The 15,168-nt window shown below is 43.6% G+C and overlaps 1 protein-coding gene across 5 annotated transcripts; it reads right to left on the bottom strand.

Moving 5' to 3' along the window:
* Positions 1–412: 412 nt before the first annotated feature.
* On the bottom strand, positions 413–15,096 carry ZNF891 (zinc finger protein 891). 5 transcript variants are annotated; one of them, XM_033219962.1, is made up of 4 exons: positions 14,816–15,095; positions 9,190–9,300; positions 2,676–4,413; positions 413–672 (listed from the first exon to the last, which is right to left on the bottom strand). In XM_033219962.1, exons 3-4 carry the CDS (start codon positions 4,328–4,330, stop codon positions 609–611), a joined length of 1,719 nt encoding a protein of 572 aa, XP_033075853.1. In that variant the 5' UTR covers positions 4,331–4,413; positions 9,190–9,300; positions 14,816–15,095; the 3' UTR covers positions 413–608. The 5 variants fall into 5 exon arrangements, with proteins under 5 accessions (XP_033075853.1, XP_033075852.1, XP_033075851.1 ...); XM_033219961.1 differs by lacking the exon at positions 14,816–15,095 and adding an exon at positions 12,643–12,752; XM_033219960.1 differs by lacking the exon at positions 9,190–9,300.
* Between the last annotated feature and the right edge of the window lie 72 nt (positions 15,097–15,168).

Genomic DNA, 15,168 nt, shown 5'->3' with positions numbered 1-15,168 from the left:
TAATTAGATCCCTAACACTAAAAACAGTTACCTTCACCTTTTTTTTTTTTGAGACGAAGTCCTGCTCTGTCACCATGCTGGAGTACAGTGGTGAGATCTCATCTCACTGCAACCTCAGCCTCCCAGGTTCAAGTGATTCTCCTGCCTCTCAGCCTCCTGAGTAGCTGGGACTACAGGTGTGTGCTACCCCACCCGGCCAATTTTTGTATTTTAGTAGAAACAGGGTTTCACCATGTTGGCCAGGATGGTCTTGATCTCCTGATCTTGTGATCTGCCAGCCTCAGCCTCTCAAAGTGCCAAGATTACATGTGTGAACCACCACACCTGGCCAACTTCACTTTCCTTTTTGAAACTCGTTTGTCTTGGTTCAGTGAAACTCCACTCTTCTTGTTTTCTTCTTATCTCTCTACTATGGTTTCTTTAAATGTACGTCTTCAGAGTAGGTGGCAGACATTCTCTTTTCATTCTTATTCACCTTCACAAAGCCTGTTACAGTGTCTTTACTGATGTCACTAAAATTTGTATCTCTATCTAGACACCTCCTCAGTTCTAGAATTGCATACCAACCTCTTCATCTGGAAGTCTCACCATCCTGAGGCTAACATGAGTCACTGCCTTCTTTCTTCCACCGTATGCCGCTCCTTCTGTATTTTGTTAGAACTAATCTGGTATCTGCAAGACCAAGCAACAAAATCTCATGCTTTATTTAGCATTTAAAATTGGTAACTTCCCCTCGATCTGAAAACTTTCTGTAGTTCCAACACTGAAATGTTGGGATACTTTTTGCTGCTCTGAACACTTGCTTTCAGTGATCTTGGCTCTACATCTGCTGCTTAAGCATAAAAGTTCTGTCAACATTCCTTTTCCATATTTTTTTCTATGTTCCTCTTCAAACGTGTATATCCAACATAAAACATTTAACTCTATATACCTCTGTTTTTCTACAATATCGTGACTGCATTGACTGTATTTATGTAGTGCTTTAAAAAAAATCAGTAAAAGCCAGGCATGGTGACTCATGCCTGTAATCCTAGCACTTTGGGAGGCAAAGGCAGGACGACTGTTTCAGCCCAGGAGTTTGAGAACAGCCTGAGCAATGTAGGAAGAGCCTGTCTCTACAAAATATATATTTTTAAAATTAGCCAGGCATGGTGGCATGCATTTGTAATCCCAACTACTGAGGAGACTGTGATGGATCACCTGAGCCCACGAGGTCGAGGCTGCAATGAGCCATGACTACACCAGCGCACTCTAGCCTGAGAGACAGAGACTCTGTCTGAAAAACTGAAAAAAAAAAAAAAAAAAATTAATGAACATATTTTTCTCAGCCGGGCAAGGTGGCTCACACCTGTAACGCCAACACTTTGGGAGGCTGAGGTGGGTGGATCACCTGAGGTCAGGAGTTTGAGACCATCCTGGCCAACATGGTTAAACCCCGTCTCTATTAAAAATGCTAAAATTGCCGGGCGCGGTGGCTCAAGCCTGTAATCCCAGCACTTTGGGAGGCCGAGACGGGCGGATCACGAGGTCAGGAGATCGAGACCATCCTGGCTAACACAGTGAAACCCCGTCTCTACTAAAAAATACAAAAAAACTAGCCGGGCGAGGTGGCTGGCGCCTGTTGTCCCAGCTACTTGGGAGGCTGAGGCAGGAGAATGGCGTAAACCCAGGAGGCGGAGCTTGCAGTGAGCTGAGATCTGGCCACTGCACTCCAGCTCGGGCGACAGAGCAAGACTCCGTCTCAAAAAAAAAAAAAAAAAAAAAAAAAAAAAATGCTAAAATTAGCCAGGAGTGATGGTGGGCACCTGTAATCCCAGCTACTCAGGAGGCTGAGGGAGGAGAATCACTTGAATCTGTGAGGTGGGGGTTGCAGTGAGCTGAGATTGTGCCACTGCACTCCAGCCTGGGCAACAGAGCAAGATTCCATCTCAAACAAACAAACAAAAAACTTTATTTTTCTCACAGAGAAACATGTCCAAATACAAGCAGTGCAGGGCTGGTACAACTATTTAAAGATTTCTTTGAGGAACAGGGATCTCTTTCTTCTACTTCATCCCTCGGCCACGGTTGTCATTTTCATGGTCCCAAGATAGCTCTTCCAGCAGCTTCAGGAATGGCCAATTCATAGGGACAAAGATGAAGTGCAAAAAGTAGAGGACAAGATAGATAGTTTTGTTCCCAGTGATATGTCTATTTTTGAATCAGCCGGAATGAATGATATGGCTACCCTTAGCTACAAGAAGTCAAAGAGTTCTAAAACCATATACCTTATTGTTCTTGGCCAAGACTGAATTCATTAGTAAGGAAAAATGAGCTCAATGTTTGGTTGGCTGCTAGCAATAGCAGCCTCACTGGGCCAGAAAACAACTTTCACAAAAACACCAACAAAGCAGTAAAATATAGTCCAGATTCTTTGAACACAATGGAATTAACCCAGAAACCAACAATAAAAAGATAACTGAAAATATACATACCTCACATATTAAAAATACCTAATTCCAAACAGCCATGGATCAAAAAAAGCTGTAATTAGTATTTATAGAACAAAATGTTATATTACGAAAGAGCCATTTATAACCTTAAATGGTTATTTTAGAGAACAAAGACTGAGACAAGGAGCTTGCAATCCACCTTAAGACAATGAAAACAGCAATTCTACATTCGTTAACACTTACAGAGTTTCTCTCTCAGTATGAATTCTCTTGTGTATAATAAGTGAAGAGCTCTGACTGAAGGCTTTTCCACAGTTAATGCATTCATAGGGTTTCTCTCCAGTGTGAATTCTCACATGTCTCCTAAGGGAAGAGGAAACACTGAAGGCTTTCCTACATTCCTTACATTCATAGGGTTTCTCTCCAGTGTGAGTTCTTACATGCATTCTAAGGGAGGAGAGCCCACTGAAAACTTTCCCACAGTCACTGCATTCATAAAGATTCTCTCCGGTGTGAATTTTCTTATGAACTTTAAGGTGAGAGCTCGTGTTGAAGGCTTTTTCACACTCACTGCATTCATAGAGTTTTTCTCCAGTGTGTATTCTCTTGTGCACTATAAGGTAAGAGCTTGTGCCAAAGGATTTTCCACACTGATTACATTCATAAGGTTTCTCTCCAGTGTGAGTTCTCATGTGAGCCTTAAGGGATGTTTTTTGACTGAAAGCTTTTCCACACTGATTACATTCATAGGGTTTCTCGCCAGTGTGAGTTCTTATATGTCTCCTTAAGGTTGAGGAATCATTGAACACTTTACCACATTCTTTACATTCATATTGTTTCTCACCCATGTGACTTTTCTTGTGTAAAGTAAGATTAGAAATCCTTTTGAAGGCTTTTCCATATTGATTACATTCATGTTTCTTTTCAGTATGAGTTTGGCCTTGTTTCTTAAGGGATGATTGATGACATAGGGTTTCATTTTTATTACATTCACAGGAATTCTGTGCCATATGCAAATTGTTAGGTATGTGAAACATATTATGTGTGAAGTGCATTCCATGTTTAGAATATGTGTACTCTTTTTGTACTGTTTGATTTCTCTGAAGATGCCATAGAGTTGTATCACATTCATGACTTTCATAGAGCTTCTCACTTACAGAGTTTTTCACATAATTGTTTATGATTGAATTGCGTTTCAAACATCCAATCTCTGAGTAACATTTTTGGCAATGTTTACGGGCGAAAATGCTCTGTGAAAAAATAAGTTTTGATCTAAGTTTAGAGGTTTCCTCTAATTCATGATCGTCATGGAATAGCTCCTCTGATACTATTTTCTTTGGGGCGTATGTCACTTGCCTCCAATGTTCCCCTGGAATCTTACACTGTTTTTTGATCTTATGTAATTCCCAGTCTTCTTTTAATGTGGAAGACCAATTATGCATTGTGAATTTTATCATTTTCACTGCACTGGATGGCTCCTCCCATAAAATTTTCTGCACAGTTGATTCTTTGGTTTTAGGTTGAATCTTCTGGTCTGGACAGATGCCTCGGGGAATTCTCTTTTCCATATTCCTTATCTCTTCTTGATCCAATGGGGAGATCACAGTAAGCCTGCACAATTGATATTCCACAGAGGTGAGATTTCTATAGTTTTCCAACATCACATCTCTGTACAGACTTCTTTGAGCAGAATCCAGCATCATCCACTCATCCTGAGTGAACTCCACAGCTACATCTTTGAAAGTCATTGGTTCCTGTAACCAGGTTGTCAGAAATACAGCGATCATCCTTTCCTCTTCAGCATTTCTCAGATGGAAATGGGCAGAGTCCTGTTTAGTCAAAGCCCATGTGGAAGACAGGTCCATAACTGCCATTTTTATGAGTACATAAGCCTGCATAGTAGAATGGAGAGATCAGGATGTTTCTGTTCTTGTTTCTCCAGTCCAGTCACAGGAGGGATGCATTTCACCCAAAGTCCTCCCTGTAGCCAAAGAAGCAGGTTCAGTTAAGAGAGCTGGAAACAGGGCCCCATTTGGGGAAAGGTGAATACAAAATTGTAGACCCTCCCCATTACATTCCAGCAAGGTCTAATGCGCTTAAAATCTTTACTGGGATTTTTACTGACATGCAATATAATGATCCTTACCCACTTCAAGAAATACCATCCTGATTCTTTGTACTGGCTTCTCCTTCAGACCACTTTGAGCTCTGGGTGGATGGGGCATGAGTTATTTTAAAAAATTAAAACTAAAGAGAATCAACCAGTAAAAATACATGGCTGTCAAAATAAATTTAATGTACTACTTGCTACTTTTTAAAGTTAACTTTTGGGACAGAAAAATAATATCCCTGTGAAACACACCTGTTATATATAAATTTCTTCTGTAACTTGTTTACAAGAATAACCTTACAGGACTGACAATTTGGCTGCTACCCTACCACGGAATTTTATTGAAGTTAAAGGTATATATGTGACTTTAAAACACATGCTCATTTCAATGAGAACATATGGACACAGAGTGGGGAACACACACTGGGACCTGTCGGGGGAGGGCAGCAAGGAGAGCATTAGGAGAAAGAGCTAATGCATGCCGGGCTTAATACCTAGGTGATGGGTTGCTAGGTACAGCATATGTTACCTATGTAACAAACCTGCACATCCTGCGCATGTACCCTGGAACTTAAAAGAAACAGATGTTCATTTGATTATTACTTCCAGTTTAACCTCCCTCCCCAAAGTCCATATTGTCATCTATGATAATTTATTCTATCTAACACTTGAATGGGGTCAAGTGACAAAGGAAGAACCATGAACTGCATTCCCAAGTTTATTAATATCTATTAATATTAGATACTGTAATCTCCTGGATAATTTTTATAATGAATTTAATGTAAATAACAAAATAACATATGGTGTAAATACAAAAGATACATGCTTGGGGACTTTAAGAATCACAATAAATCGGCCGGGCGCGGTGGCTCAAGCCTGTAATCCCAGCACTTTGGGAGGCCGAGACGGGCGGATCACGAGGTCAGGAGATCGAGACCATCCTGGCTAATACGGTGAAACCCCGTCTCTACTAAAAAATACAAAAACTAGCCGGGCGAGGTGGCGGGCGCCTGTAGTCCCAGCTACTTGGGAGGCTGAGGCAGGAGAATGGCGGAAGCCCAGGAGGCGGAGCTTGCAGTGAGCTGAGATCTGGCCACTGCACTCCAGTCCGGGCGACAGAGCGAGACTCCGCCTCAAAAAAAAAAAAAAAAAAAAAAGAATCACAATAAATCATGAAACAATTATTACACTAATATTTTTAAAGTTCTCACTTTTTGAAGACTAGGTAGTTAACCGTCAAATGCAAGTCTTCTCTGTCAATATTGTACATCAATAGAACTCAGTTTTAAGGGACTAAATTATAGAACTGACATTTTTATTTAGACAAAGATCTTTGACAGGTAGATGCTATGTCCCTAAACCAGAAGTGTATATAGGTCTGTCACTTTAGGGAAACTCATTTAAAAATAGATTTTGTCTGATTTGTTTACTGTATTCCTAGTACCTAGAAGAGTCCTCAGTCCATGGCAGAACTCAACAATTTGAATAAACCAAATGAACCTATGATAATTAAGGTTATGTGCATGGGGCTATTTTTTCCACACCCACACCCTTCTTTCAAGAAGGAAAAGGAAATCGGCAGGCTTCTGGGTTGGGTACAGGGGCTAATGCCTGCAATCCCAGCACTTTGGGAGGCCACCGCAGATGACTGCTTGAGTCCTGGGATTTGAGACCAGACTGGGTAACATGGTGGGACTCTAGGTCTCTACAAAAAATTTAAATATTAGCCAACCATGGTGGCGTGTGCCTGAAGCCGCAGCTACTCAGGAGGCTGAGGTGGGAGGATCACTTGAGCCCAGGAGGTTGAGACTGTAGTAAACCATGTTCATGCTACCACACTCCAGCCTGGGCAACAGGGTGAAATCCTCTGCTTGAAAACAAAAACAAAAACACACACAAACAACAACAACAATAACAACAAAGAAAGTTAGGCTTCCTCTTCAAGAAAGAAAATGTTTGCCTTGTAGTAAAAGATGTTAAGAATTGTATTGCAGGTTTAATCCTTCATTCCTCATAGTTTTATTTCTTTTCTAGTTATAGGACTAATTACAAACACTAAACAACTTTACTAAACAACAGGAAAAAATATTTGAATAAATGTTGAGATTCACTAGGTGAATCACCGTGGGATTTTGATTAATCTATGTATTTAACAGGGATTTCCTGAAATGTAGTTTTTTTTTTTTTTGTGAGATGGAGTCTCGCTCTGTTGCCCAGGCTGGAGTGCAGTGGCCCGATCTCAGCTCACTGCAAGCTCCGCCTCTCAGGTTTACGCCATTCTCCTGCCTCAGCCTCCCGAGTAGCTGGGACTACAGGCGTCCGCCACCTCGCCCGGCTAGTTTTTTGTATTTTTTAGCAGAGACGGAGTTTCACTGTGTTCGCCAGGATGGTCTCGATCTCCTGACCTCGTGATCCGCCCGTCTCGGCCTCCCAAAGTGCTGGGATTACAGGCTTGAGCCACCACACCCGGCGTGAAATGTAGTTTTTAAAGTTTTATAGAAAATTAGGCCCGGCATGGTGGCTCAAGCCTGTAATCCCAGCACTTTGGGAGGCCGAGACGGGCGGATCACAAGGTCAGGAGATAGAGACCATCCTGGCGAACACAGTGAAACCCCGTCTCTGCTAAAAAATACAAAAAAACTAGCCGGGCGAGTTGGCGGGCGCCTATAGTACCAGCTACTCGGGAGGCTGAGGCAGGAGAATGGCGTAAACCCGGGAGGTGGAGCTTGCAGTGAGCTGACATCCGGCCACTGCACTCCAGCCTGGGAGAAAGAGCATGACTCCGTCTCAAAAAAAAAAAAAAAAAAAAAAAAAAAGAAAATTACAGATATATAAAAAAGGCAAATACTTTAAAATGCCTTACCCTATTACATTTCAAAATACATTATAAATCTCTAGTAAGTAAAACAGAATGGTATTAGGGCAATAACAGAAAACAAAACAGTATCTTCAGAAATGGATTCATGCGTAGCTAGACATTTAGTACATAACAAAGATGGCACTTTAAATTGGTGGGGGGAAGGATGAACTATTTAATAAATGATATCAAGACAAATGGCTTTCTGTTTGGAAAAAAACACACCCCTCACATTCACAAATTCCAGATGGATTAAAGATGTGCATATGTGTTGAACAGGAATTCCAGAAGAGGGAAAAAAAAAAATAGAAAAGAAGCAATATGAGATATAATGATTGTTTTTACTCCAAGCTGAAAGGATACATAAGTCCTTCATCTGAAAGCCTGTACACCATGTGCCATGTAGAATACATTTTAAAAATATACCAGCTACCAGCTACACTGAAGGTAAACTACAATATCAGAATAATGTGTAAAACTTTAAAGTTACTGAAGAAAAAAGGCTAATTATATACAAGGGAATATCCATGATACTGACTACAGAATTCTCAGTTGCAAAGATATAGACCAAGAAGGCAATAAAATAGTATCTTCAAAGTACTAAAGGAAAACAACAACCTAGAATTCAATTGTATGCTAAAGACTGACAGCAATATAAAAGGCATCTATATGGGTGTGTGTGTTTACCACTCAAGATAGTTCCTGAAGGAACTACTAAAAGGATGTAAGCTGAACTCAGAAGAAAGCAGTGGGGTGGAGGAGGAAAACAAAAGCAAAGGAGGAATTCAGAGGAGACAATGTAAGAAACAGAAAACAACAAACTTCAAAGCAACAATAGCATATTCAAAAGAGCAGACAGCAAGAGAAACTGGAACTAAAACAACATGGAGGCCGGGCGCGGTGACTCAAGCCTGTAATCCCAGCACTTTGGGAGGCCGAGACGGGCGGATCACGAGGTCAGGAGATCGAGACCATCCTGGCTAACACAGTGAAACCCCGTCTCTACTAAAAAATACATAAAACTAGCCGGGCGAAGTGGCGGGTACCTGTAATCCCAGCTACTCGGGAGGCTGAGGCAGGAGAATGGCGTAAACCTGGGACACGGAGCTTGCAGTGAGCTGAGATCCGGCCACTGCACTCTAGCCTGAGCAACAGAGCGAGACTCCGTCTCAAAAAAACAAACAAACAAACAAACAAAAAAAACAACATGGAGACATAATTTTTCTATGGAAGAACCATAGAGACTTCAAATTGTATAAACGTTATCTGGACCATGAGTCAAAGAAATAAATTTTAAAAATTCATGAGAAAACAGAAAAATCTGAATACTGCCTATATATTTATTATTTACTTATTTTTTAGAGACAGGGTCTCACTATATTGGCCAGGCTAACCTTGAAATCCTGGCTTAAGTGATCCTCCACCTTAGCCTCTTAGCCTCCTGAATGGCTGGGACTACAGGCATACCTTTCCCACCCCACCCCCTGGCTTTTGCCTATAAATTTTGATATAAAGGAATTACAAATTTTGCAGGTGTGAGAATATCCTACTTAAGAAGGAGTACTTATCATTCAGAGATACATTTTGAGCTATTTACAAATAATATATAATGTCCAAGATTTGCTTCAAAATAGAACGATGGGGCCTGTTTCACAAGATGGTGCTGATGGCGAAGAAGGAAACTCCTGCCTCTCCTAAGGCTAAAGCCAAAGCAAAGGCTTTGAAGGCCAAAAAGGCAGTGGTGAAAGGCATCCACAGCAACAAAAAAAAAAGATCCGCATGCCACTCACCTTCTAGCAGCCCAAGAACTGAGACTCTGGAGGCAGCCCACGTATCTTTAGAAGAGCACCCTCAGGAGAAACAAGATTGACCACCATGCTATCATCAAATTCCTACTAAGTCTGCCATGAAGAAGATAGAAGGTAACACATTTGTGCTCATTGTGGATCTTAAAGCCAACAAGCACCAAGTCAACAAGCCTTCCTCACAGGCTTGTGAAGAAGCTCTATGACACTGATGTGGCCAAGGCCAACACCCTGATCAGGCCTGATGGAGAGAAGAAGGCATATGTTTGACTGGCTCCTGGTTACCATGCTCTGGATGTTGCCAACAAAATTGAATAATCTAAACTGAGTCCAGCTGGCTAATTCTAAATATGTATGTCTTCTCATCAGGAAACAACAAAATAGGATGATTGGTACACTATACTATTATACTTGTGTATGTGTTTGAAAATTTCGTAATTTGAAAAATAATCAGAGATATTTCCTCTATGAAATAAGAATAGAATTCCATAGATTTTTTAAAATTTCCCAGAGAAATTAAAAATTATAATTTAAAAACTCCCCCAAAAGGTACAAGGGTTAAAAGATAAACTTAGGGGCCGGGCGCAGTGGCTCAAGCCTGTAATCCCAGCACTTTGGGAGGCCGAGACGGGTGGATCACGAGGTCAGGAGATCGAGACCATCCTGGCTAACACGGTGAAACCCCGTCTCTACTAAAATAAAATACAAAAAACTAGCCGGGCAAGGTGGCGGGCACCTGTAGTCCCAGCTACTCGGGAGGCTGAGCCAGGAGAATGGCATGAACCCGGGAGGCAGAGCTTGCAGTGAGCTGAGATCTGGCCACTGCACTCCAGCCTGGGTGACAGAGCCAGACTCCGTCTCAAAAAAAAAAAAAAAAAAAGATAAACTTAGGGCTGGGCACAGTGGCTCATGCCTGTAATCCCAGTACTTTGGGAGGCCAAGGCAGGCGGATCACAAGGTCAGGAGATAGAGACCATCCTGGCTACTGTGAAAGCCCGTCTCTACTAAAAATATAAAAAATTAGGGCCGGGCGCGGTGGCTCAAGCCTGTAATCCCAGCACTTTGGGAGGCCGAGACGGGCGGATCACCAGGTCAGGAGATCAAGACCATCCTGGCTAACACAGTGAAACCCCGTCTCTACTAAAAAATACAAAAAAAACCAGCCGGGCGAGGTGGCAGGCGCCTGTAGTCCCAGCTACGCGGGAGTGTGAGGCAGGAGAATGGCGTGAACCCAGGAGGTGGAGCTTGCAGTGAGCTGAGATCACGCCACTGCACTCCAGCCTGGGAGACAAAGTGAGACTCTGTCTCAAACAAAAACAAAAAAAAAAAAAAAAGAAAAAAGATAAACTTAAGGAACTTTTCTAGAAAGCTGATCTTGGCTGAACACAGTGGCTCACTCCTATAATCCCAGCACTTTGGGAGCCGAGGTGGGTGAATCACTTGAGGTCAGAGGTCCAAGACCAGCCTGGCCAACATAGTGAAACTCTGTCCCAACTAAAAATACAACAACAAAAAAAGCTGGATGTGTTGGTGCACACCTGTAATCCCAGCTACTCGAGAGGCTGAAGCAGAAGAATTGCTTGGACCCAAGAGGTAGAGGCTGCAGTAAGCCGAGATGTGCCACTGCACTCCAGCCTGGGCAACACAGTGAGACTCTGTCTCAATAAATAAATGAATAAAGCTGATCTAAAAGAACAAGAGTAAGTGAAAAAAAGACAACTATATGGGCAATTTTAAGGTCCAACCCCAGATTACTCAGAGTTCCAGAAAGAAAAAAAGAGAGGAAAAAACAAATATGGGAAAACTTTTTTTTTTTTGAGACGGAGTCACTCAAGCAGGAGTGCAGTGGCGCAATCTCAGCTTACTGAAACCTTCGCCTCCCAGGTTTAAGCAATTCTCTGCCTCAACCTCCCAAGTAGCTGGGATTACAGGTGCCGGCCACCACGCCTGGCTAATTTTTGTATTTTTAGTAGTAGAGACGGGGTTTCACCATCTCAGCCAGCCTGGTCTTGAACTCCTGACTTCATGATCCACCCACCTCGGCCTCCCAAAGTGCTGGGATTACAGGCGTGAGCCATGGTGCCCAGCCAGAACCTTCTTATTCCTTAAAAAAACACAGTATCTAAGAATTTATCCATCAAAGCAAGTAATTTCTTTAAATATTAGAACACACATCATCATGAAATCTTTGAATACCAAAGAGCTCCAAGAGATGATAAACAGATTACACATAAAGCAACATTAGCAGGTATGAAATAGGACTTCTCAACAGTAACAATAACACTGCTCCATTTCCTATCCAGCTTCACTGGCTTTCAAAATTCTAATGGAAAGTAATTTCCTATTGAGATTTGTATACTAGGTGAAAACACCACACAAATGTGAGGACAAAGTAATTTCTATTCATTTCTACAACTTTAATATATGTAGATCATATGGACCCTTTTTCAAGGCAGTAAGATTACAATCCAGCAAACCGGAATAGAAGTGCTTTATAGGGAACAGGAGATGTAACACATAGGTGAGATGAGGGAACTGATGAGGGTAAAAGGGAAGACCAGTGGTATGCCAGTGTGCTGCATGCCTACAGAGTAACTGATCAATCTACATTGTAGGGGGATGTCCAGAAAAGGAGAAAAGTGGTAAGACTGTATGACAGATTAGCCCTTGAGGAAAATGGAACCAAAAGACATTTTACATAGATTTAAGAAAAACTAAGCAAATGAATAAAAAAGGCAGTCATTATAAACAAGAAAGGTAAACCTTGTACAAGAAAGAAACATATTATGGTTCAGTACTAAAGACTAGTCATCGGCCGGGCGTGGTGGCTCAAGCCTGTAATCCCAGCACTTTGGGAGGCCGAGACGGGCAGATCACGAGGTCAGGAGATCGAGACTATCCTGGCTAACACGGTGAAACCCCGTCTCTACTAAAAAATACAAAAAAAACTAGCCGGGCGACGTGGCGGGCGCCTGTAGTCCCAGCTACTCGGGAGGCTGAGGCAGGAGAATGGCGTAAACCCGGGAGGCAGAGCTTGCAGTGAGCTGAGATCCGGTCACTGCACTCCAGCCTGGGTGACAGCGTGACTCCGTCTCAAAAAAAAAAAAAAAAGACTAGTCATCAAATGAAAACACTGAACATATTTATCCAAAATTTGTGGGAGAACTACATCATAATATTTGTAAAATAATTACATTGCGATTTAAGGATGTGGAAAGAAGGCAGCCAAAGTTCATATTCAAAAATAATGTCTGAAATCGTTGAATAAAAAAATACTGAGAGGACTTCGAAGCCAGAATTGCTTAAATATTTCCAAGTGGTTGCCACTGGGAAGAGACGGGGTTAAGGTGTTTCTTGTTTTTATTATGAGTCTTTCAACATATTCAGCTCTTAAAAATGTACACACACATTTCTTGGAGCACAAATAGAAATAATTACCCAGTCAAATCAAGAAGCAGATGGCCAGGTGCGGTGGCTCACGCCTGTAATCCTAGCACTTTGGGAGGCCAAGGCAGACGGACTGCCTGAGCTCAAGAGTTTGAAACCGGCCGGGCGCGGTGGCTCAAGCCTGTAATCCCAGCACTTTGGGAGGCCGAGACGGGCGGATCACGAGGTCAGGAGATCGAGACCATCCTGGCTAATACGGTGAAACCCTGTCTCTACTTAAAAAAATACAAAAAACTAGCCGGGCGAGGTGGCGGGCGCCTGTAGTCCCAGCTACTCAGGAGGCTGAGGCAGGAGAATGGCGTAAACCCGGGAGGCGGAGCTTGCAGTGAGCTGAGATCCGGCCACTGCACTCCAGCCTGGGTGGCAGAGCAAGACTCCGTCTCAAAAAAAAAAAAAAAGAGTTTGAAACCAGCCTGGGCAACACGGTGAAACCCCGTCTCTACTGAAAAATACAAAAAATTAACCAGGAATGGCAGTGTGCGCCTGTGATCCCAGCTATTGAGGAGGCTGAGGCAGGAGAATGGCTTGAACCTGGGATGCGGAAGTTGCAGTGAGCCGAGATCCTGCCATTGCATTCCAGCCTGGGCAACAGAGAGAGACTGCATCTCAAAAACAAACAAACGAAAACAAAAATTGGCCGGATTAGCCGGGCTTGATGGGGCGTGAGGCAGAAGAATTGCTTGAATCCGGGTGGCGGAGGCTACAGTGAGCCGAGATCACGCCACTGCCCTCCAGCCTGGAGACAGAGTAAAACTGTCTCAAAAAAAAAAAAAAGTAGAAAAGCAGCAACAAAGTAAAAGAAAATTTTAAAATTAAGAGCAAAACTTACTGTAACAGGACCCCCCCCAAAAAAGACCAAAACAACAAAAAAACCAAAACCAAATCTACATTTTTGAAAAGACTAATGTACACATACACCTTATAGAATTAATCAAGAAAAAAAGAACACCTAGATAATTAGGTTCAAAAAAGAAAAAAAATAACAATTACAGCAGTTATTTTAAAATATTAAAAAGTAGTGATTTAAAAAATCACCATAGAAATTACTTATAGTGATAAAATAGCATGGGCAATTTTATGCCATAAATTTGAAACATTAGATTAAAAACAATTATCTAGGAAAAGGTATCTAAAACAGAATACAAACTAAAATACCTAATCAATGAGACTTTTAAAAAATTGAGTCAGTACCGGGCGCGGTGGCTCACTCTTGTAATCCCAGCGCTTTGGGAGGCTGGCAGATCACCTGAGATCGGGAGTTCAAGACCAGCCTGACCAACACGGAGAAACCCCGTCTCCACTAAAAATAGCCCGGCGTGGTGGCTCATGCCTGTAATCCCAGCGACTCCGGAGGCTGAGGCAGGAGATTCACTTGAACCCAGGAGGCGGAGCTTGCGGTGAGCCGAGATCGCGCCATTGCACTTCAGCCTGGGCAACAAAGAGCGAAACTCCGTCTCAAAACAAACAAACAAAAACTGAGTCAGAAGTTAAATGCGTACTAAATATTTTAAGACCAAAGGTTCTGCATGCAAATTGTACCAAACTTTTGGAGGCGGGGCGGGGGGGGCGGTGACCTGTTTTACAGAATAGAAGAGACTGTGCTGTCCAAATCATGAAGTTTATAAAATCTTGTTAGTATAACGGGCAAGGATGGTACACAAAAAGATTAAAATGCAATCTTGTGGGCATAAGTGAAGTCAGAGGGACATAGCGAATTGAATACACCAGAGTACTAAGGAAATAAAACCATATCTCATTCAACCACAGTATAACGCAATAGGTGAAAAAAACTGGCTGTGATTCAACCTATTATTAGATTTGGAGATTCAAGAGGCTGCTGGACAGTGAGGCGTGCACCCTCAGCCCTCCCGTGTTGCTTAGAGGAGGCAAACGCGCGCCCCCGGCCCCCCGGCGCTCCCTGCGTGGCACGCACAGCCAGCCCGGGACCCCTCTGCCCCTCGCGCCCCTGGTCCCCGCGCCCCACTCGCACCCGGTAAGGGGCCCCTCCTCCCTCAAGGGCCTCTCCCACCGCCGCCTCCCGGGCAGGCTCCCCGAGGCCCAAACTTCCGTGAGGCGACGCCTGCACGCAGGAGAACTCAGCGGGCGAGGCTGAGCCCATGAGGGACTCGTCCCGGTTGAACAAGCCACCGCCCTGCACGCTCACCCGTCCTCGGCGCCCGCTTCCAGGCGTTCGCGATCCCGCTCGAGCGGGACGGAAGGCCGAACTACGTTTCCCAGAAGCTTGTGCGCCGCCCCGCGGATGGAGCGTGTTCCGTGCGTCACGAGCGCGCTCTCGGCGGAAGGCTCCCAATGTCTGTCACGGAGTGGCGGCTGGGGCGCCGGCGGGGAAACGCCGATTCTAGGATCCCGGGGCGCGCGGCTGACGGGCTGGGGCGGGGTGCGGCCTGAACGCCAGGCTGGGGCGCGTGCGTAACGGTGTGTGTAGGAAGTGCGTGTGCGTGCGTGCGCGGCAGGGGCGGGCGCAGGACTAATGGAGGCGGGGTGGGGCGGAGCGCG

Source organism: Trachypithecus francoisi, unplaced genomic scaffold (assembly GCF_009764315.1).
Source record: "Trachypithecus francoisi isolate TF-2019V2 unplaced genomic scaffold, Tfra_2.0 Lachesis_group11, whole genome shotgun sequence".
Lineage (NCBI taxonomy): Eukaryota > Metazoa > Chordata > Mammalia > Primates > Cercopithecidae > Trachypithecus > Trachypithecus francoisi.
This window is presented reverse-complemented; position numbering and strand designations above follow the sequence as displayed.